Source organism: Carcharhinus amblyrhynchos, chromosome 9 (genome assembly GCF_965287045.1).
Source record: "Carcharhinus amblyrhynchos chromosome 9, sCarAmb.v2.hapA, whole genome shotgun sequence".
NCBI classification, from domain to species: Eukaryota; Metazoa; Chordata; class Chondrichthyes; order Carcharhiniformes; family Carcharhinidae; genus Carcharhinus; species Carcharhinus amblyrhynchos.
This window is the reverse complement of record NC_137332.1, coordinates 57,323,992-57,345,108: the sequence shown is the minus strand read 5'-3', so window position 1 is coordinate 57,345,108 and position 21,117 is coordinate 57,323,992. Positions and strand designations below refer to the sequence as shown.

At 40.6% G+C, this 21,117-nt stretch overlaps 1 protein-coding gene across 2 annotated transcripts in view; it reads left to right on the top strand.

Annotated features, from left to right (window-relative positions):
- The window catches only part of swt1 (SWT1 RNA endoribonuclease homolog), a 102,642-nt gene that overhangs the window by 60,928 nt on the left and 20,597 nt on the right, over positions 1 to 21,117 (top strand). For both annotated transcript variants that reach the window (XM_080195737.1, XM_080195738.1), the window contains exons 14-16: positions 3,298 to 3,449; positions 6,464 to 6,705; positions 7,221 to 7,364. In XM_080195737.1, coding sequence (XP_080051863.1) covers positions 3,298 to 3,449; positions 6,464 to 6,705; positions 7,221 to 7,364 — 538 coding nt within the window. The remainder of the gene's footprint in view (positions 1 to 3,297; positions 3,450 to 6,463; positions 6,706 to 7,220; positions 7,365 to 21,117) is intronic.

Here is a 21,117-nt window from a genome sequence, read left to right as displayed (position 1 = left end):
ACATGCAAATTCCACATACACACACACACACACATACACACAGCCACCCAAGGCTGGAATTGAACCTGGGTCCCTGGCGCTGTGAGGTAGCAGTACTAATCACTGTACCACCATGCTACCCACCAACCCTGGTTCAATGAGGAGTGCAGGAAAGCATTCAGGAGCAGCACATTAAAATGAGATGCCAAGCTGGTGAAGATACAACACAATCACATGTATACTGACCAGCAGATAGATAGAACTTAGTGAGCACACAAACAATGGATCGAATCAAAGTCCTAGAGTCCTGCCATGTCCAGTTGTGAACAATTAAATGACTAACGGGAGGAGGAGACTCCAAAAACATCCCCATCCTTAATGATAACATGTTAGGTGCAATAGACAAGGGGAAGCATTTGTAGCCATTTTCAACCAGGAGTGCAGAGTGAATGATCCATTTCAGCTCCTTCCTAAGATGCCTGTCTTCAACCACTTTGATTCACTCCATATGGTATCGAGAAATAGCAGAAGGCACTGAAAACAGCAATTGTTGTGGAGTCTGACAACATCTTGGCTGTAGTACTGACGACTTGTGCTCCAGAACTAACTTGTGCCCGTAGACGACCTTTTCCGCTACAACCCAACAGTGTGGAAAATTGCTCATGTTTGTTTCATCTTTAAAATGTAGCATGTACACAATGTGACCAGTTACCATCCCATCAGTTAACTCTTCAAGATCAGCAAAGTTATGGAAGTTTTGTCAACAGTGCCATAGTGATGAATCCCCAAGAGAAGGCAAAAAAAAAACTAGCTTTAACCCATAGTCAAAGGTTGGAAGCTCCAATTCCCAGTGAGGCTCAGGATTTCTGCACATGTACTGGACATAGAATGGTTGCACATGCACAGTTTGTTGATTTGCATGTCTTCAGGCTGGGAAATAGTCTTGCACACATGCACTGTTCATTTTTTGATTTCTTCAGCTCAGAAATTGACTGTGTTTGTGCAGAAGGAAGAGAAAAACTAAAGTGAAACTGGAGGTCAGAGAGTGCCACTCCATAGAAGGTGTCCCATGAAGCTCCCAAATCAGGGAGTGGGGCCTAAAAAGGGCCCAGAAGGAAATTAAGGGACAAACACTAGAATCTGAAACAGGTCCTAATAAGTAAGCTGCAAAGCGGTTAGTTCTCAGGTAGGGACAAGGTTGCAGGGAGCAAACTCAAAGTAAAGTGAGCTTAAGAAAGCCAGAAGATTTGAGGAGGGAGCTGAAGATTGGTAACTCCTTACTGTGGACCAGAGCAGTGGTGTTCTGTTTGGCGTGGCCGAATATCTGAAAGTGTACTTCGAAGGTGAAGCTTCAGTCAGAAATCCAGGGGAAAGAAACATCAGGAGAGATTGAAAACCTAGAGATGAATCATTGTTGAAGACATCGAGTGGAAATGAAGTTTGGGAGACAGTTCCAAGGCGAGTTCTTCTGGTGTAGAGATTGCAAATCTTTGTGATAAAGACAGAATTTCAGTGAGACTGGTTAGGTCACAGTGTAACAAGCATCTGGATGGGTTGTTGAGAAAGCCATACAATTTACTTTGTGGCCTCTCGCTTGTTTTGGGTGTGGTGTGTCTGACCACAGTTCCTCTATTAGTTTACATGTACCCCTTACTGTCCCTGAATATTAGAGTTCAAGATGGATTCTGTAAATCTAATCAGAGTGAAGATGTAGTCTGATGTGACTCATTTATTTGTGTTTGCATCAAGATCTTTCTAACCTTTTGTCCAGTGTAACGAGGGATTTAGGGAGAAAAATCCAAAGCTTTGGACTTGGCAGTTGAAAGCACGGCACTAATTGTGGAGAAATTGGCCAGAGATGCACAGAAGAATTAGATATCGCTAAAGATTATAGGACTGGAGCAAGTTATAGAAATAAACCCTGGAGAGGCTTTAAACAATTTTAAAATTGAGGCAATGCTTGACTGGGAGCCAGTGTAAGTTAGAAGGCATAGGGATGATGAGTGAACAGGATTTGATGCAAAACAAGGGCAACCTTGTTTTGAACTTCTGACAGGTTTATGGAGGGTGCAATGTGCATGACCCACTAGGAGTATTGTCCGATCTATTTGGAGGTAACATGAGTGAGAGTTACTTCAGCAAATAAGCTGAGGAAGGGGCGAAGTCGGGTGTTAATATTTGGTTGGAAATAAGTAACTTTCGTGACGGCATTGATGTGTAGCTGTAAGCTCATCTGGCCATCAAAAATACAACCAAGAATGCAATCAGTCTAGTTTACTGAGTTTTACAAGGTATAATTGAACATTAAACTGCAGCATTTTGTTAATATTCAATGTTAGTCTATTTACAATGGCAGTTGAAAAATTAAAGCCACAAGTAGGAAATACTTAAATCTCCATTCCCGTCCAATTTGTTTTACTTTTAGTTCATAGGCATTTATGTAAGTGTCATCATGAAAAATATAGCAATAAATATTTTTCTAGTTATAAATGCACATTTTTATTTAATCGCATTACATCTGAAGATGTTTGATCATTTGTTAGTTGCTTTTGTGAAAGTGTTACTCAGATGTTGAGGGGAAAAAGGCTACTGAACTAACATTTTAAGATTACCATTGTTCTTTTGTGCATTGCATAGGCTTGGTAGAATAGTTTTCTTTGCAATTTGGTCTTACAACTAATAATGGGGCGGCACGGTAGCACAGTGGTTAGCACTGCTGCTTCACAGCTCCAGGGTCCTGGGTTCGATTCCTGGCTTGGGTCACTGCCTGTGTGGAGTTTGCACATTCTCCTTGTGTCTGCGTGGGTTTCCTCCGGGTACTCTGGTTTCCTCCCACAGTCCAAAGATGTGCGGGTTAGGTTGATTGGCCACGCCAAGAAATTGCCCCTTAGTGTCCAGGGATGCATAGGTTAGAGGGATTAATGGGTATAATATGTAAGGATGTGGGGGTAGGGCCTGGGTGGGATTGTGTTTGGTGCAGATTTGATGGGCTGAGGGGCCTCTTTCTGCACTGTAGGGTTCTATGATTCTATGAATAGGACAAAATGTCTTCAAACTTACTACGTAAGTTTCACCTGGAGTTCAGTGCACCCCATCTAAATAGGGTAATAGCCACAGTCCTGGTGGTCTAATTGAAATCTACCAGGAACTTCTATAATAGGTGAAACATTTTATAGAGCTCATTGATTTCCACAATGTCATATGTATATCTGCTTGCTGTTCTGCTTCTCCCTACAATCATCCCCCAGGACTAACATTTGCTTTAAAGGAGTGTCTGTTTTGTTGCCTTGTAATCTAATATGTCTTTTTAACATCTAGATAAGAGACCAGAGTATAATCAACTTACTCTTACCTGGATGTTGCAAGAGTCCCAAAACCTGTTACAAGCTTTCAGCTCGAGATCAGATTATGGTGGTGTTCTCCCACACACCTTGGCTGTCATGGATGAATTGCTTAGCAAGGTTGCTGAGGTAACTTCTTGTGTTTTTTAATTGTATAGTCATATGTAATATTGGGATGGATGTAGTAGGTAAAAGTTCATATTGTCCTGGATCAAAACAATAGCAGGAATCATTAACAACTTTAACAGTAAATTTGGCAAAATTTTAGTCTGGGGTGACTCAAGTGACAAACTCTGAGCCATATTAGAACTAGGAGGTCATTAACTTTGACCAACATCTCTGTAGTTCTCCCACGACAGATGGCATCCTATGTTCAGTGATACTTAGATTTTTTTCTTACTTGTTTGCTTCTATGTGATTGCATACAGATGGGGGGAAGAAATTGAATTAATGGTGTGAGCTGGCTGCAGCATGTGGAATGAGGCAGGTTTGGACTAATTGGCCTTCACAATGTTATCTTGACTTCTTCCTGCTGCTTTACGCAAGAATGTAATCCTGGATGCAAATTCCTGATCTGATAGATTTATATCATCAGAATTCGTGTACACAGCATTGAATCCTCAAACAAAGGAGCAGGAAGGAGTTGATACCCTTGGTGAATGGGGGCAAATTTGTTGGAATAACTAGAACAGTGAAGAATGCCTCTGAAGTGGGTAGGAAAGGGTTTGTGTAGCGCCTTTGTGAACTGGTTGGGTGTGAGATTGAGAAGATCAGCTCTGTCATCTAGTTGGACTGATGGTGAAAAGAATGACTTTATATTGGGAAATTTGAGAGTGCCCAGTGACTGGATTGGAAAGGTGAAGTTTAGCACAGTGAACTGCATGGGATAGAGAAGAGTGAAAAAGCTGAGATTATATTTTCATGGAAAGGCAAGTGACCGAACATAGTGACGATAAGGATATTTCCATTCTGATGAACCTTTAAGTTTCATGTGAGTTGGATTTTTGAATGAACTAGGTAATAAATTAAAATAAGCATTCCTGTTGAAGTAGCTTTTCTAACTCAAAGAATGCTTCAACACGCACCATAGATGGATGTACAACAAATGGAGGATCAGTCAGAAAAGGATCCATGAATAGAGGTTTAAGTTTCTTTTATTAGTGTCACAAGTAGGCTTACATTAACACTGCAATGAAGTTATTGTGAAAATCCCCTAGTTGCCACATTCCAGCACCTGTTCGGGTACACTGAAGGTGAATTTAGCATGGCCAATGCATCTAACCAGCACATCTTTTGGACTGTGGGAGGACACTGGAGGAAACCCACGCAGACACCTGGGAGAACGTGCAAACTCTGCACAGACAGTGACCCAGTGAAGCATGTGACTGTTAAATATGTTAGTTTTGATAAATGTTTTAAAGATGAAGAGAGAGATTTAATAAGTAATTAATAAGAATTTGAGCAGCTGAAGAGATTTAGAATGTGCAAAAGGCTGATGTCAATATGAAGGAAGTATTCAAGAATTGAGGTTTATGAACTTATGGAAGTTAAGTGTTAGGGCATAAGGCATCAATCTACATCAGCAAAGGTAGGAGTGATAAACAGACCTAGTGCATGCAAGGATTAATGAAGCAGAGTTTTAGTTGCAGTTTTATTGTAAAATGGAAGGTAAAGGAAGAAACTAATTTATTTCTTGCTTTCAGTCTCCTAGTTCTTGCAGATATTAATATCTGGTACTTGAAATGGCGTTAAGTGGATATAATAAACAGTTTCAAGGTGTCAGCATTGATGTAGTAATTAGAAGATATCAGCTTCAAACAGCACTTCAGAAGCTTGAGCATTTATTCCCTCGACAATGTTAAAGAACAGATTCTGTTTAGTTACATAATTTGTAGACTTTGCCATATGCAAATTGACTGCTGTGTTTCCCTACATTACAACTGTGATTATGTTTTACAAGTCCTTTGAGATAGCCTGAGATCATGAAAGATGCTTTCCTTTCCAAAGCATCAAGGCTAATATTGTATAGTGCAATTTTAAGCCACATTTATTTATTTGGGTTCTCCAGTAGAACTATTTTGAGTATCTAGTTTCATTCTATTTTTTTCTATACTTCCTTGATGTGACAATGAAACATTTGGTTTCTTAAAAGAAAAATTGAATTTGTCACATATCCTAAATGTTTCAGTTTGCAATATACACACAGTTACTGATATATAGTGATATCTCTTAGTGATCTATAGCTCTCATGTTATCTGCTTTATGCTGTAAAGCAATTCTTTAGATTTTGCTAGTGAACAGATAATTTGGCTGCAATTTTTATTGTCTGTGACACCTGGAAACTGGACTTGGTGGAGTGGGGGTGTGGATGAGGGTCAAAATAACCGGAGTCACTTATCCACTCTAATTTTGCTTCCTTCTTACTATTGCCTCTTTTAACGTGCTTTTTTGAACAGGAGAATGGGGCATCTACAGATGGGAAGCAGGTTCCTACTTCAAATATGCAGATTGGATCCAATGATGCAGTCAGGACTTGTTCTGTAATTTCAAGCTGTGAACTGCATGAGAATGGAAGACAGTTTTGGCTCCTTTGTCAGGCAAAATATATTGAGAATCATCTGAGCCAGATTTGACCTTGAAGATGTTTTGATTTTAATTTTGAAGTTTTAGGTTTTGAGATCTTGGGCTTCCATGTGCCAGGCTATCCTGCCCCCTCAGTCACGGTCAGTTCCACTACTAATTGCCAAGGTTCCTTACCATAGTCCCTGGCTGTGGCCTTCTCTTGCAAATTTGCACTGGTGCCTGCTGACCAAGGTGTCACTCTGTCTGTATTTGGTGTGTAAATCTGCCTTTTATTTAAATCACATACATAATCTCCATCCAGTTAGTTCTGCTCGAAAGTGCATGGATGTGGATGAGGATTAAGGATTCATGCCTATCCAGATTCGAAGAGTCAAACTTAGGAGGAATGGTCATTAGAGCTATGAATTGAAAGTTGGATATCCAATACAGACGGAACCACAACTAGGCAATATAGTCCGTATGTCTCCCCCAGTGAAAAGAGAAAATGATCAATAAAAACCACATGAATATTTGAGATTTGTAGTTCTAAAAAAATCATTTTTTTCACTCATGTTATGAAGGATGGCAGCAAAAATGAACTAATGTCAAAATCATCAGAGAAGTCAGAAGAGCCTTCTGAAAAGTTGGAAATTTTAGTTGAGCCACCTTTGAATCCTGATTCAGAAAGAAATGTAACTCTATTTCCATTCAACTGTAATGGTGGGCATCCCATGTCAGAGGTGGAAAACTCTGCAGACGTGAACAGAAGTCAACAAATCTGGGCCACCTTTGAGAATGTATGGAATATAATAAACAAATACAGGTAAGAAAAGCCAGTGTGTGCTGTTAATCATGCAAGTACATATTAGTCAAAATAGGACACAGTTTTGATTTAGGCACATTCTTGGTTGTTTCCCAAAACAGTAAGTTTGCTGTGCACTGCCATGATATGTTTTGATGTTGACTGGACTAGCAAACTGAATGATGAACCTTGTGTATTAAGGATGATAAAGACTGTTATATTGTGGATAATGTTGGAGAGATTCCTGTGCATGCTTGAAATCTAATGTGAAATGTAAACAATCAATAATGGCATTTACTGAAAGAATGTGACAAACACATAAACTACTGAATGGAATTCCAAGAATCTACAATCTGCTTAATGACTCTCAACTTTAAAAAAATCCCATGCTATTTTAACTTGAGTGAGAAATCCTGTAAATAAATGAATAATAAAGGAATACTTTGTGCTTGATTAAGTAAATCATTGCTAGTTTTTTGATCTTGTGTGACAATACATGCAATTTTGAGATTTAAATTTTCAATTTTTTTCACCAGCTCGTTAATTTTTGCAACCTTCAACCTTCCTCACAACTCATTAGCTGTTGTAGTTGACAGCAAGCTGCCACTTCCTGAGGAAGCATTTCAGAGCCTGCAGAGGTTGATGCCTGCTGTGAAAGAACTGCTGGCAGGAATTCAAAGGTGAGCATCTAATTCCTCTCAAGAGGAATACATAAAGCAATTGCAAAGTGTTTTAATTTAATGCAGTTTGTTCCTAAGTGTCTTTTTATGATTATATTGAGAGTAGTATGTATGTTATATGAAGACTGCCAATAATGCACTTTACATAACTCTTCTTTTCTCCCAGTAATAAGATCTAATAATAACACAACAAAGTTGCAGAATGTTACATTAATCTATGCACTCTCAATACATGTGGAAATTTGAAGTATTTTAACAAACCTCTGGGTTATTTTGTTCAAAATTGGAGAAACATTTAAAAATACCTGACACTTTTGTTTCCGTGTTTTCATTTAAGAAGAATTTTCTATTATTCTAAAAGCCTGTGCTGAACGAAATATTGAAGTTGCACACTCATTCAGCAATTTTTAAGAATTGTCTATGTTAAATCATCATTCACCAGAAACTGCAACACCAAGCTTAAATAAAAACAGACAATCCTTAAAATCCAAAGTAGTCTGTCAGCATTTGGAAAGAAGACAAGCAGGTTAAATGTGGTACATAAGAATCCTTCATTAGAAGCAGTAGAACAGAACCGTCTCTACATGAACCATAAGAAGTAGGAGCAGGAGAAGGTCATACTAGTTGAACGTATTCCACCACTGAATATGAAGATCATGGCTAACCTTGAGCTTCAATTCCATTTTTCCATCCATTCCTTATATCCCTTGATTCCCTGAGAGACCGAAAATCTCTATCTCAACCTTAAGTATGTTTGATGATGGTGCTCCACGACCCCCTTGAGGTAGAGTATTCCAAAGATTTACGACTCTGAGAGAAGAAATCCTCCTCATCTGAGTCCTAAATGGTCAGCCCCTTATCCTGAAACTGTGTCCCCATGTTCTAGATTCCCCAGCCGGGGGATACTAGTTTCAAAACCTTGTATGTTTCGATGTGATTGCCTCTCATTCTGTTAAAAGCCAGATAATCTGAATATAAATTATTCAGCCTCTCATCATGGGGAACATTAGTTACTCAGTGTGGGACTGAAAGCTATGATGTTGGGACTAAGAATTGCATTATCCATCAGCTGAGCTAACAGGACTATACATTAACCTATCATCTACTGCAACTTACCCCCGCCACCCCCAAGTTTTCAGATGCTGAAGGATGTAGCTGTATATTTCTAGCATTTTTATATTTACATTTCAACATTCACTTTTTTAAAAGCCAATACTTAAAACTTGTGAAGAGATAATAAATATGTGTAGAGATAATAAATAACTTTTGATTTGGGATATAGATGAGAAAGTGGTTAATGGAGCAGGGAAGAGCAGCCACAAAAATGGAATTGAAGCACAAAAACAAAGAATAAATCTGGCACGAAATGTCACCTTTGTGGAGTGGAATTTTACAGCCCTCCTGCTCATTTCAAAGAACTTATTTGCATAGCAACTGGTCGGTATTATCTAAATAATACAGCATTGCGTAGGGCTAGTTTTATAAGCAACTTCGTATTTTTACATTTTCCTCCTTCAAGTTGTTGAAGTTGCTAGTTTATAGCTATAGCGAAAATGAGGACAAGGAAAACAGACCTCTGTAGTTAGTACATGTGGACTAAAGGTGGTGCATTTTATAACGGTGAGAAAATGAAGTTGTGCTGGCACCTCTAAATTTTAAAGTTATTTCAACAATATGTATGTTTTATTAAAGTTGGTTCTACTGATTTGTGTGGTGAACTGTAGCAAAGTTATGCTACAGTAAGTGAGGTATTCAGCTTTTTTTGAATGTTAATCTTATTTGAGCTGGCATGCTGTTTTTATTTCCAGTTCAACAGAGCTGAAAACCAGCTCTCATTTAATACGAGCATAGTACATGGAACATACAATGTTTACAACTTAAATGCAACATATATCTAAGCCAGGGTTGGTAAGCAGTTACTGCCACATGAATCAGCACTGAGAGCCTATAGGGTAAAGACATGGAATATATCAACTAAATTTACTGATGACGCAAAGGCAGCTCAATGTCAAGAGTAAATAAAGAATCTACAAAGGGACTTGGGTTAAGTGAGTGGGCCAAAATTTAGCACGTGGATTATAAAGTGGGAAAATGTGAACTCGTTGACATTGGCAGAATGAATTGAAAATTAGTATTATTTAAATAGAGAGAGATGGCAGAACTCTATGGTACCAGAGAAATCTGGGTGTCCTGGTTCATGAATCGAAAAGGTTGGTTGCAGGTACAGTAAGTGATTAGGGAGGCAAATTGAATGTTTGTGTTTATCGCAAGGGGAATCCAATATAAGTGTAGGGAAGTAGTGCTGCAGCTGTACAAGGCCTTAATTAGGTCGTACCTGAAGTATTGTGTACAGTTTTGATCTCCTAACTTAAAAAGGGGATATAGTTGCATTAGAAGCAATTCAGCGAAAGTTCACTCAATTATTCTTGGGATTAAGGGCTATCTTGGGAATGGTTGAGCAGGATGGGTCAATACCAATTGGAGTTTAAAAGGACAGGAACATAAGAATTAGAAGCAGAAGTAGGCAAATCAACCCTTTAAGCCTGCTCATGGCAGATCTCTCCCAGGTCTCAAATCCATCTCCCCACCTGTTCCCCATATCCTTCTTTCCCTTTTTATTATGAAATATGTCTATGTCCCTCTTGAAACCATTCAATGATTCAGACTCCACTGTGCTATGGGGCAGTGAGTTCCACAAATTCAGCACCCTTTGTGAGCAGTTCCTTGTCATCTCAGTTTTAAAGCTACAGCCTCACAGCCTATACTTGTGACCTCCTGTTCCAGATTGCCCCACAAGAGGAAACATTTGTCTACATTTACTTTATCAATCCCTTTTAAAATTTTATATACCTCGATCAGACTCCCTCTCGTCCTTCTGAACTCCAGTGACTACAAGCCCAAACTGCTTAATCTCTCTTCATGCATCAACCTTTTTATCCCTGGTAAATTTCCTTTGAACTGCCTCCAAAGTTACCATGTTTTTCCTCCAATAAGGGGACCAAAACTGGACTCAATACTCCAGATGTAGTCTCACCAATACTCTGTGTAATTGCAACAACACTTCTCCATTTTTATACTCCAGAGTTTTTGCGATAAATGCCAACATCCCATTTGGCTTTTTATTATGTGCTGCACCTACGTAACAACTTTCTGCAATTCATGAGCATGGACACCCAGATCCCCCTGCCTGGACGCATTTTGAATCTGCTTTCCATTTAAGTAATAATTTGCCTTTCTATTTTTTTTCTGCCAAGATGGATAACCTCATACTTATCCACATTAAACTCCGTCTGCCAAATTTTGACCCATTCTCCTAATCTATCAATATCCGTCTGTAGACTCTTTATATCCTCTTCACTGCCTGCTTTCCCATCTAATTTTGCTTCGGTCTTCACGGAGGAGGACGCAAATAGTTTGCCGGGTGTCAACAATGGAAAGATGGTAGGAGTGGAGGGCCTGAATGAAATCGTTGTTACTAGAGAGGCAGTGCTCGACAGATGAGAGGGACTGATGGTGGACAAGTCCCCAGGACCGGATGGAATGCATCCAAGGGTTCTGAAGGAAATGGTGGAGGTGGTAGTGGATGCCTTGGTGATTATTTTCCAAACCTCGCTGGATTCCGGGGAAGTGTTGGAAGATTAGAAAACGGCCAATGTTACGCCACTGTTTAAAAAGGGTAGCAGGCAAAAGGCAGGGAATTATAGGCCGGTTAATTTAACGTCTGTTGTAGGAAAAATGCTTGAATCCGTAGTCAAGGAGAAAATAGCGAGGCATCTTGAGAAGAATTGTTTGATAGAGCAGACGCAGCACGGTTTCGGTAAGGGGAAGTCGTGTCTGACGAATTTATTGGAATTCTATGAGGATGTGTCTAGTGCGGTAGAAAGAGGGGAACCGGTGGATGTGGTGTTTCTCAATTTTCAGAAGGCGTTTGATAAGGTGCCGCACAAAAGGTTGTTACAGAAGGTTAGGGGGCATGGAGTTGGGGGTAGGGTGTTAGCGTGGATAGGGGATTAGCTGTCAGATAGGAGGCAGAGAGTGGGTGTCAATGGGTGCTATTCGGATTGGCGGTTGGTGACTAGTGGAGTGCCCCAGGGATCGGTGCTGGGGCCTCAGCTATTTACCATTTATATAGATGATCTGGAGGAGGGAACCGAGTGTAAGATGTCGAAATTTGCTGATGACACAAAGATCAGTGGGACGGCAAATTGTGTGGAGGGTGTGGAAAGTCTGCAGAGGCATCTAGATAGGCTGAGCGAGTGGGCGAGGACCTGGCAGATGGAATACAATGTTGGCAAGTGTGAAGTTATACACTTTGGTAGGAATAATGGTAGGAAGGACTACTACTTACAAGGCGAAAAGCTGCAGCATGCTACGGTGCAGAGGGACCTGGGGGTCCTTGTGCATGAGTCGCAAAAACCCAGCCTACAGGTGCAGCAGGTGGTCAGGAAGGCAAATGGGATGCTGGCCTTCATAGCGAGGGGGATTGAATATAAAAGTAGGGAGGTCTTGCTGCAACTGTACAGGGCACTGGTAAGGCTGCAGCTGGAGTACTGTGTGCAGTTTTGGTCGCCACGCCTGCGCAAGGATATTTTGGCCTTGGAGGGAGTGCAGAGGAGGTTCACTAGGCTGATACCGGAGTTGAGGGGGTTGAGCTTTGAGGAGAGGCTGAATAGACTGGGCTTGTACTCGTTAGAGTTTAGAAGGATGAGGGGAGATCTCATTGAGACGTATAAGATGTTGAAAGGGATGGATAGGGTAGAGGTGGAGAGGTTCTTCCTGCTCAGAAAGGACAGCAGGACTAGAGGGCACAGCCTCAAGATAAGGGGGGAGCAGTTTATAACAGAGTTGAGGAGGAACTGCTTCACTCAAAGGGTGGTGAATCTCTGGAATTCTCTGCCCGTTGAAGGGGTTGAGGCTACCTTGCTAAATATATTTAAGACACGGGTAGATAGGTTTTTGGTAGGCAAGGGGATTAAGGGTTATGGGGAGAGGGCGGGAAAGTGGAACTGAGCCACTTCAGATCAGCCATGATCTTGTTGAATGGCGGGCCAGGCTCGAAAGGCTAGATGGCCTACTCCTGCTCCTATTTCTTATGTTCTTATTTTAGTATCATCTGCAAATTCTGCTATGTTACACTCCTGTCCTTGCTTGCAGATCATTTATATAGATTGTAAACAGTTGAGGTCCGGGGACTGACCCTAGCGGCACCCCGCCTGTTATATTTTATCAGCCAGAGAAGGACCTATTTATCCCAGCCCTTTGTTTTCTGTCGGTCATCCAATCCTCAATTCAATCTAGTACTTTATCCTCAATCCCCTGTGATTTCACTTTCTGGATCAGTCTTTTATGTGGTACCTTGTCAAATGCCTTCCAGAAGTCTAGATATACCACACCCATAGACTCCTCACTATCCACTGTGCTGGTTACACCCTCAAAGAACTCGAGCGAGTTTGTCAAACAAGAGTTTCCCTTCATAAAACCATGCTGACAATGGTGGATTGAGCTTTGTCTTTCCAAATGCTCAGTCATCTCCTCCTCAATGATTGATTCCAGCAACTTTCCCACCACAGAGGTCAAACTAACTGGCCTATAGTTTCCTAATTTTTGCCTCTCTCCCCTTTTGAATAGGGGTATCACATTAGCATGTTTCCAATCCACTGGGATCTTACCAGATTCCACGGAATTTTGAAATATCACAACCAAGCATTCACTATCTCTGCTGCCACCTCTTTTAATACCCTAGGGTGCAGACCATCAGGTCCCAAAGACTTAGCTGCCTTTAATCCCATTAGTTTATTCAGTACCCTCTCCCTATGATGGTTATTGCACCAAGTTGCTTTACGTTAACTACAGTTTTTGGAAAATTTTCATTATTCTCAGCTGTGGAGGCAGAGGCAAAATATTGGTTTAATGCCTCCTACATCTGTGTTTCCCATTAATACCTTACCAGTATCATCCTCTAAGGGATCAACATTTACTTTAGCTACTTGCTTCCTCTTTCTATGCTTGTAGAAGCTTTTGGTTTCTGTGTTTAAGTTTTCTGCTAGTTTCCTTTCATAGTTCATCTCAGCTCTTTTGATTCTATTTTTAGTAGCCTTTTGCTGAAACTTAAAATTCTCCCAATCCTTCAGCTTGCCATTAGTTTTTGCAGTATGAATGCCCTAGTTTTTGCCTTTATGTCCTCTTTGATTTCCTTGTCTAGCTATGGACCGTTTTTCTTCCTTTTACAATTCCTTTTCCTCTCAGGAATATACTTTAATTGAGAGATCTTCAAAATCTCCCTGAACATCCACCATTGTTTTGCAACTGTCCTGCCCTCTATTATTTGTGCCCAGTTTAGGATGAGAATGCAAGACCCTGAAGGGACTTGACAGGATGAATGCTGAGCTCATGATTCCCTTGTGGGGAACCTGGAAGTAAGGGATACAGTTTAGAAATTAGGGGTCTTCTATTTAAGATGGAGATGAGGAGAATTTTTTTTCTGAGGGTGGTTAGTTTGGAATTCTCTTCCCTATTCAGCAGTGGAAGCACAGTCATTGAGGCTGAGTTGGATAGATTTCTGATCAACAAGGGAATAAAAAGATACAGGGGAGCAGACAGGAAAGTGGAGTTGAGGTTTCAGTCAGATCGACCATGATCTTATCAAATTGCTGAGAAGGTCAAGGAGCCAAATGGTCTACTCCTCCTAATTCTCATGTACCTCACACTACTTACAGATTGCTCCCAATGCTTTTTGCGGCACTATGGTTGAGCAGAATCTAGCTTTTCCCTCTGTTATGATCCATTTATCCCTGGACTTCCAAGGAGCTGCAAATTACATAAGACTCAAAGCTGATGTTTTTCCAAACGTTAACAAGTCTAACCTGTGGATATGTCCTAACTGAATTTATTGTGCTAAACGTAAAACCAGAATCTCACCAAGTTCCACTTGTCTCCATGGCAATGTGACACACAGGTAAAAATGTAAGTTAACTACTATTTTGTGTGTGTGTGCACGCACGCGCGCACACACGTGGAAGGAGGGTGTTGCTGTGTGTGGAGAGAGGGTGTTGCTCTGTGCATGTGGAGAAGAGTCTGTGTGTGCATGTGTTGGGAGGATGGGGCGTGTGTGGGGAAAGCTGTATGTGGATGGGAGGGTATGTGTTTGTAGGGGAAGCTGTGTTTGTGTGCGGCAGATGGGATAGGGAGAGGGGTGTGTGTGTGGAGAGAGGGTATTGTTCTGTGTGGCAGGGAGTTTGTGTGCGTGTGGGGAGAGGATGTTGCTTTGTTTGGGAAGAGGCAGGGCTGTGTGTGTGGGGGAAGAATGGTTGTGTGTTTGGTTTTCAAAAAATTAACACTTTTTAACTTGAATTAATATTCTGCATTGTTTTACATTTGCTCAAATTGTTACTTTTAGTAACAGCTCAACTTTTGTTGATATTCAGTTTATCGTAGTACAAAATGCTATGTTTCTGCATTTTTCTCATTGGTCAATTTAAGTGAGAAAAATCTGCAGTGAAGATCCTGACTGAGGAGTTGTGGGAGTGAATGACAGATCAAGTGGGTGGGGCTGAGTATGAGTTTGCTTCTTGTCCAGTCTGTCTTCTCACTCATTTTCACCACTACACACCAATACAGACACATATACTAACCCTCCAACACCTCCTCCCTTCCAGAAAGTAATGTTTCCTTTAAAATAATCATTAGCTGCTTTTTCTTTGCTGTTATGCTCCGTATTCCCAATGTGTGGTTTTCTAGTTCCATGTTTCCAGGTAGTACATATTTACTTTGGTGTTACTGCCAAAACCGCAGGCAGAATAATTGAAAACAAAAGTGTTTTTGTTTATTCATTCATGAGAACGTGGACATTGATGACAACATTAGGATTTACTTCCTATTCCTAAATGCCCTTGAGAGATAGTGGTGAGCTGTGGCCTTAAACCACTGCAGTCATGTGGTGAAGAGCTCCCACAGTACTATTGGGTAGGAAGCTCTAAGAATTTGACCAGGCAACACTGCAGGAACAGTAATAAGTCATAATGATGTGTGACTTGCAGGAGGATTGCCACAAAAGTACCTCCTGTTCCAACTACTCTCTCCACATCATTTGATGCCTGCCTTATTCCAAGTTCTGGATAATATTCTTGAGGTCTAAATAAAGCAGTTTCCGCATAATTATATCTTTCTCTATTAACTGCAGTATTTTGAAGGGACTAGTTGAAGTTTTAAAATAAATGTCTCTGAGATTTAAATATTATGATTACACGATTTTAAAACAGCAAGCTCCACAAAGGAATTAAACATCCTATCCACATTTGCTTCAAATTGATGCCAGTTGTGAAGGTGTCTCTTGAAAACCCCGATCTTTTTTATTAATTCATAAGATGCAGGTGTTGCAGGCCAGGTCGTCATTTATTGCTCATCTCCAATTGCAATTAAGAAAGATAGCTGTTGCAGTACATGTAGTGAAGATACTCTTACAATACTGTTAAGTAGGGAAGTCCAGGATATTGACCAAGCAATAATTTGCAATATTATTCCAAAGCTGTACAAAGTGTAACTTGAAGGGAAACTTGGAGGTGGTGGCAGTCCCATGTCCTTGCTGTTTTTGTCTTTCTAGATGATAGAGGGTAATGGCTTGAGAGCAGCTTTTGAAGAAGCCTTGACATTTTGCTACAGTATATGTTGTGGATGGTGCACGGATAGTAGAAAGAGGTGAATATTCTCGAAAATGATGGTTGGGATAGCAAGTGGGTTGCTTTATCTTGTTCAATGTCAAGATTCATGATTGTTGGAGCTGCAGTCATTCAAGTAAGTGGAGATTATTCTGTCACATGTTTTGTTAGTGGGTGAAAAGCATTGAGAAGTCTAGGGATGAATCACTTGCCACAGAACCTCTAGGATCTGACCTGCTCCTGTATCTGCAGTATTTATTTGACTGGTCAGTGGTGACCTGTAGGATGTTATTGGTAGGCTTTTCAATAGCGAGAGTAATGCCATTGAGTATTAAAGTGAGATGGTTAAATTCTCCCTTGTTGGAGATAGTATCTGAGTGCCCCAGATGTTGCTTCTCATTAATCAGTCCAAGCGTGAATGTGTTGTCTAGATCATACTTCATTTCAGCAGACTGCTTTATTATTCAACAAACTGGAAATGGAATTGGATGCTCTGCAATCATTATGAGAGATCCTATTTTTTTGACCTAATGATGGAGGATGGGTAGAAACTGAAGATGTTTGTGCCTAGGATGCTGCCCTGAGAGAACTTCTGCAGAAGTGTGTTTGGGGTCAAGATGACTGGCCACCAAATCCTTCCTTTATGCTTGACATGACTTCAACCAATAACAAGTTTTCTTCCTGACCTCCGTTGACTTCAATTTTATTCTGGTTCTGGATGTCCCACTCAGTCAAATGTTGCCTCAGTGTTAAGTGTAGTCATTCTCACATCACCTCTGGAGCACATTTCATTTTATGTATGGACAAAGGCTGTAATGAGACCCAGAATCAATTGGCAGTGGTAGAACTAGAACTGGACATTGGTGAATAGATCATTGGTAAGTGCTGTTTGACAGCACTGTAGACAACACCTTTCATCACTTTGTTGTTGCTTGCGAGTAGACTGATAAGGCAGTATAATTGACTGGATTGGATTTGTCCTGCTTTCTGGGAAGAGTGTTGTAGCTGTACTGGACCAGCTTGGCTTGGGGTACAGTGTCTGGAACTCAAACCTTCAGCAATATATCTTGACTGTTGTCAGTCCAATGTGTTCAGCTATTTCTCGATCATGTGGAATGAATCATATTGGCTAAAGTCTGGCAGCTGTGATGGTGGTGATCTTGGAAGGAGGCTGAGATATATCAGCCACACAACACTTCTAGCTAAATGCTTCAGCCTTGTCTTTTACACTCGCATGCTGGGTTCCACCATCATTGACGATGGGAATATTCAAGGAGCCGCCTCATCCTCCTCCCTTCCATTGGTTGTTTTAAGTGTTCAAGATAACTCACATTGCTTTGATTGCATTGCTTTGATCTCATCCATTAGTTATGGGATCACATTGCTCTGTCTATCACATGCTGCTTCCATTATTTAGCATTCATGTACTCCTTAATTGAAGCTTCACCAAACTGGTATCTTGTATTTAGATACTCCAGATGCTCCTCCTGGACTTCCCAACTCCTTGAAACAAGATTAGTCATCTGCTTTGATTGTAATTGTTGAATGAGAAATTTGTTAAACATTTAGTTCAAATTACAATGCTTTACAATTCACTGTAGTTGATGTCCACAGTACCTTATGAATGCTCAGTTTTGATCTTTTCAGAATCAATCTGTTCAGCTTGGCAATAGTGCCACACAGTGCGATGAAGGGTGTCCTCAACCACAACTTGTGTGGTAGCATGTACATTCATAAATCTCTGCAATCTTGTCACATCTAGTGAATGTTGGTGATTATTAACTAATGGGAGGGGGAGGCTCCCTGAACATTCACAATCTGAATATACAAAGGGTACTTTGTCCGTACAAAGATTGTGCCATTGTCACTCCTACCCATACTTTATGGAAAGGTTAATTTGCCGCAGATAACTAGGTGAAGATGAGGCCATGTAGGTTTATTGCTTAGGTTGGCTGTCTCAATTAGTTTGGCAACTACGGTGATGGGCACTGAGGTCCCCCACCTCAGTACATTCTGTGCCTTGCTAATTTTCAATACTACTTCAAGTGGTACACAACATGGCGAAGCTCTGCTTCATCAATTGAGAGTACACAGTGGGTTGTGATCAACATGAGGCTTCTTTGCACATGTTTGACTTGATTTTATGAAACCACATAGTGGCAGGAGCCGATGCTGAGGACTCCAGGGCCACCCCCTCCTGACTGTATTGTGCTATTGCTTCTGGAGAGTCTGTTCTGCGGGTGGTACAGGACATACTCAGGGATAGTTTTGGGAGAGTCTGAAATGTTAATTCAGTGGTGGACAGGTCTGTCAACGTGCAGCATGCAGAACAGGCAAAACTGCAGCCATATTGTCACTAGCCAGTCACTAACCTTTTGATTAGTAGTAGCTCTCAGTAGGTGGTATCCCCTGCTCCTGGAGATTTTTTTCCCAGAGGTAGGCCTGCCATTTGCCTTGCCACTGCCTGGTTGGCATGTGGTTTGGCTGACCTTCCTGCAAAGAAGCACCACAGACTTCACGGACTCCCCTGCTGGCAGTGGGTCCCGCCCCCAAAAAGTAATGCCTTTTCTTACAGCTTCAAGTTCTGCAAATGATGCAGACCTTTTGTTTTTAATGTAAATTAATATGGTTTGTCCCTCTTAATTCAAGACTATTTCCAAGTAAGAAAAAGTTTTTCATGCCAGATTTGAAAAGGTGAACAGAAACATTGAAAGAACTTTCTAGAAGAATTAGTTGACTTGCACTGGAGCAAATCCAAGGAGCCAACCACATTAGGAAGTTGAGCAACAATGCTCGCTCTTCAAGCAGCCAAAGCTAGGAGCAAGCTGTCCCTGATGCCCTGGCAATTCCACTGCTTCAATGTTGAGAAGAGAGTTACAAACATACCAGAGGCAGTTTAGGCACTACTTTTTTTAATTGTATTGTTGGAGAATGAGATCTGTTTGGCATAATGCTGTGCTCCTTGCTGTTTGATGTGCTGGCCAGTCTATGGATTATTTTAATTTTCTTCATGTCTGATTCAGAATTTTGGAACAGATTCTGTGAGCTAAATATCTGAATTTGAAGATTCAAACTAAGCAAAAATCAATCCCTGAGATGAATTAGTGTTGTAACCATTTGACTTGGAGGTAGGCGCGCCATAATTGACATTGAATGTCTCTACATGAACACCATGGGCTCTTAGCTTTTTGTGCAGTACCTTATCGAACTCTTGTGGAAATACATCCACTGGTTCCCTTTTTATTTATGCTGCTTGTTACCACCTCAAAGAATTCTAATAAATTTGTCAGGCATGATTTTCTCTTCATGAAACCATGCTGACTCTGCTTGATTATATTATGTATTTCTAAATGCTCTGATATAACATCCTTTATAATGAACTCTAAACATTTTCCCAATGTCAGATGTTAAGCTAATTGGCCTGTTTTTTTTTGTCCTCTCACCTTTTGAATAAGAACAATTTTCCAATCCTCTGGGACTTTTCCAGAATTTAAGAATCATTGGAAAATTACTTTCAGTGCATCCACCATATCTGCGGCCACTTTGTTTAATAGCTTAGGATGCAACCCATCAGGTCAAGAAAACATATCAGTCTAGGGGACTTATCGGCCTTTAGTCCCATTAGTTTCCCTAGTACGTTTTCTTCAGTGATTGTTGTATTTATTTATTCTTCCCCCACCCCCTCCTTTTCCCCCTGATTACTTAGTATTTTTGGAATGCTTATTAGTATTTTCTACCATGAAGACTGATGCAAAGTACTTGCGTAATTCCTTTATCATTCCCTGATTCCCCATTATTATTTCTCCAGTCTTGGGCACGATTCACAAGCATAGTGATATAGTGGTTAGCACTGCTGCCTCATAGCTTCAGGGACCCAGGTTCAATTTCTGGCCTTGGTGACTTTGTGGAGTTTGTATTTTCTCCCCATGTCTGCATGGGTTTCCTCCAGGTGCTTCAATTTTCTCCCACAGTCCAAAAATGTACAGGTTAGTTGGATTGGCCATGCTCAATTGCTCTTTGGTGTCCCAAAATGAGTGGGTTGGATGCATTGACCATGGTAAATGTGGGGGAGAGGGCCTGGTGTGGTACTGTGTCAGGGAGTTGGTGCTGACTTGATAGGGCAGAATGGCCTCCTACTGCGCTTCTATGATTCATTCTCTAAAGGACCCATGTTCTCCTTTTACTGTCCTTTAAAGAAGCTCTTACTGTCCAATTTTATATTATTTTCTAGTTTACCCTCAGTTTATCTTCTCCCCCTTTATTATTTTTGGTCATCTTTTATTGGTTTTTAAAATATTCCCCCTTTTTGACTTACCAATCATCTTTGCTATGACTTACCAATCATCTTTGCTACATTTTGTTTCCTCTTTAAGTTTAATATTATCTTCCTTGGTTACGCATGGTTGATGTATCCCCTTCCCAAAATTCTTCTTCCTCACTGGGATATATCTTTGTTGTGAGTCATGAACAACTTTCATAAATGCTTGCCATTGCTGATTCACTGTCTTTTCTGCTAAACTCCTTTCCCAGTACACTGCAGCCAACTTGACCCTTTGTAATTGCCCTTATTTAAGCTTAGCACAGTTGTTATTCAGTCACATTTCTCACATTCAAACGGAATGACAAATTCTAACATATAATGGTCACTGTTTCAGATGGGATCCTTTATTCTGAGATTGTTTATTAATCCACAGCACCTTGATTCGAAAAGATTTGGAAACCATATCCTCGAACAGAGAACCCTGCACATCTCAAAGTGTAATGCCCTTTTGTTTTTAATTGTGAAATGAGTGCAACACAGAAATCAAGTGTAAATAAGACTTTTCTAGTATAATTTATGCATGTATTAGGAATTAGGAAGAGACACACCTGCCAGCCACATGGATCCCTCTCACTTCCTGGTCAAGTCACCTTCTGTGGCCCCTTAACATTAACTATTGGAAATAGTACTCATTTTCGAAGTGGGTAATCTAAAATGTTTTCTTATTGAAAAGAAAATTAAGTCTTTTGTCATTTTTAATGGTAGGACTGATGCTGGAAAGCTGATACAGTCATATTGGATACACACACATGTCTCTCTCTCACACACATGCATGTGT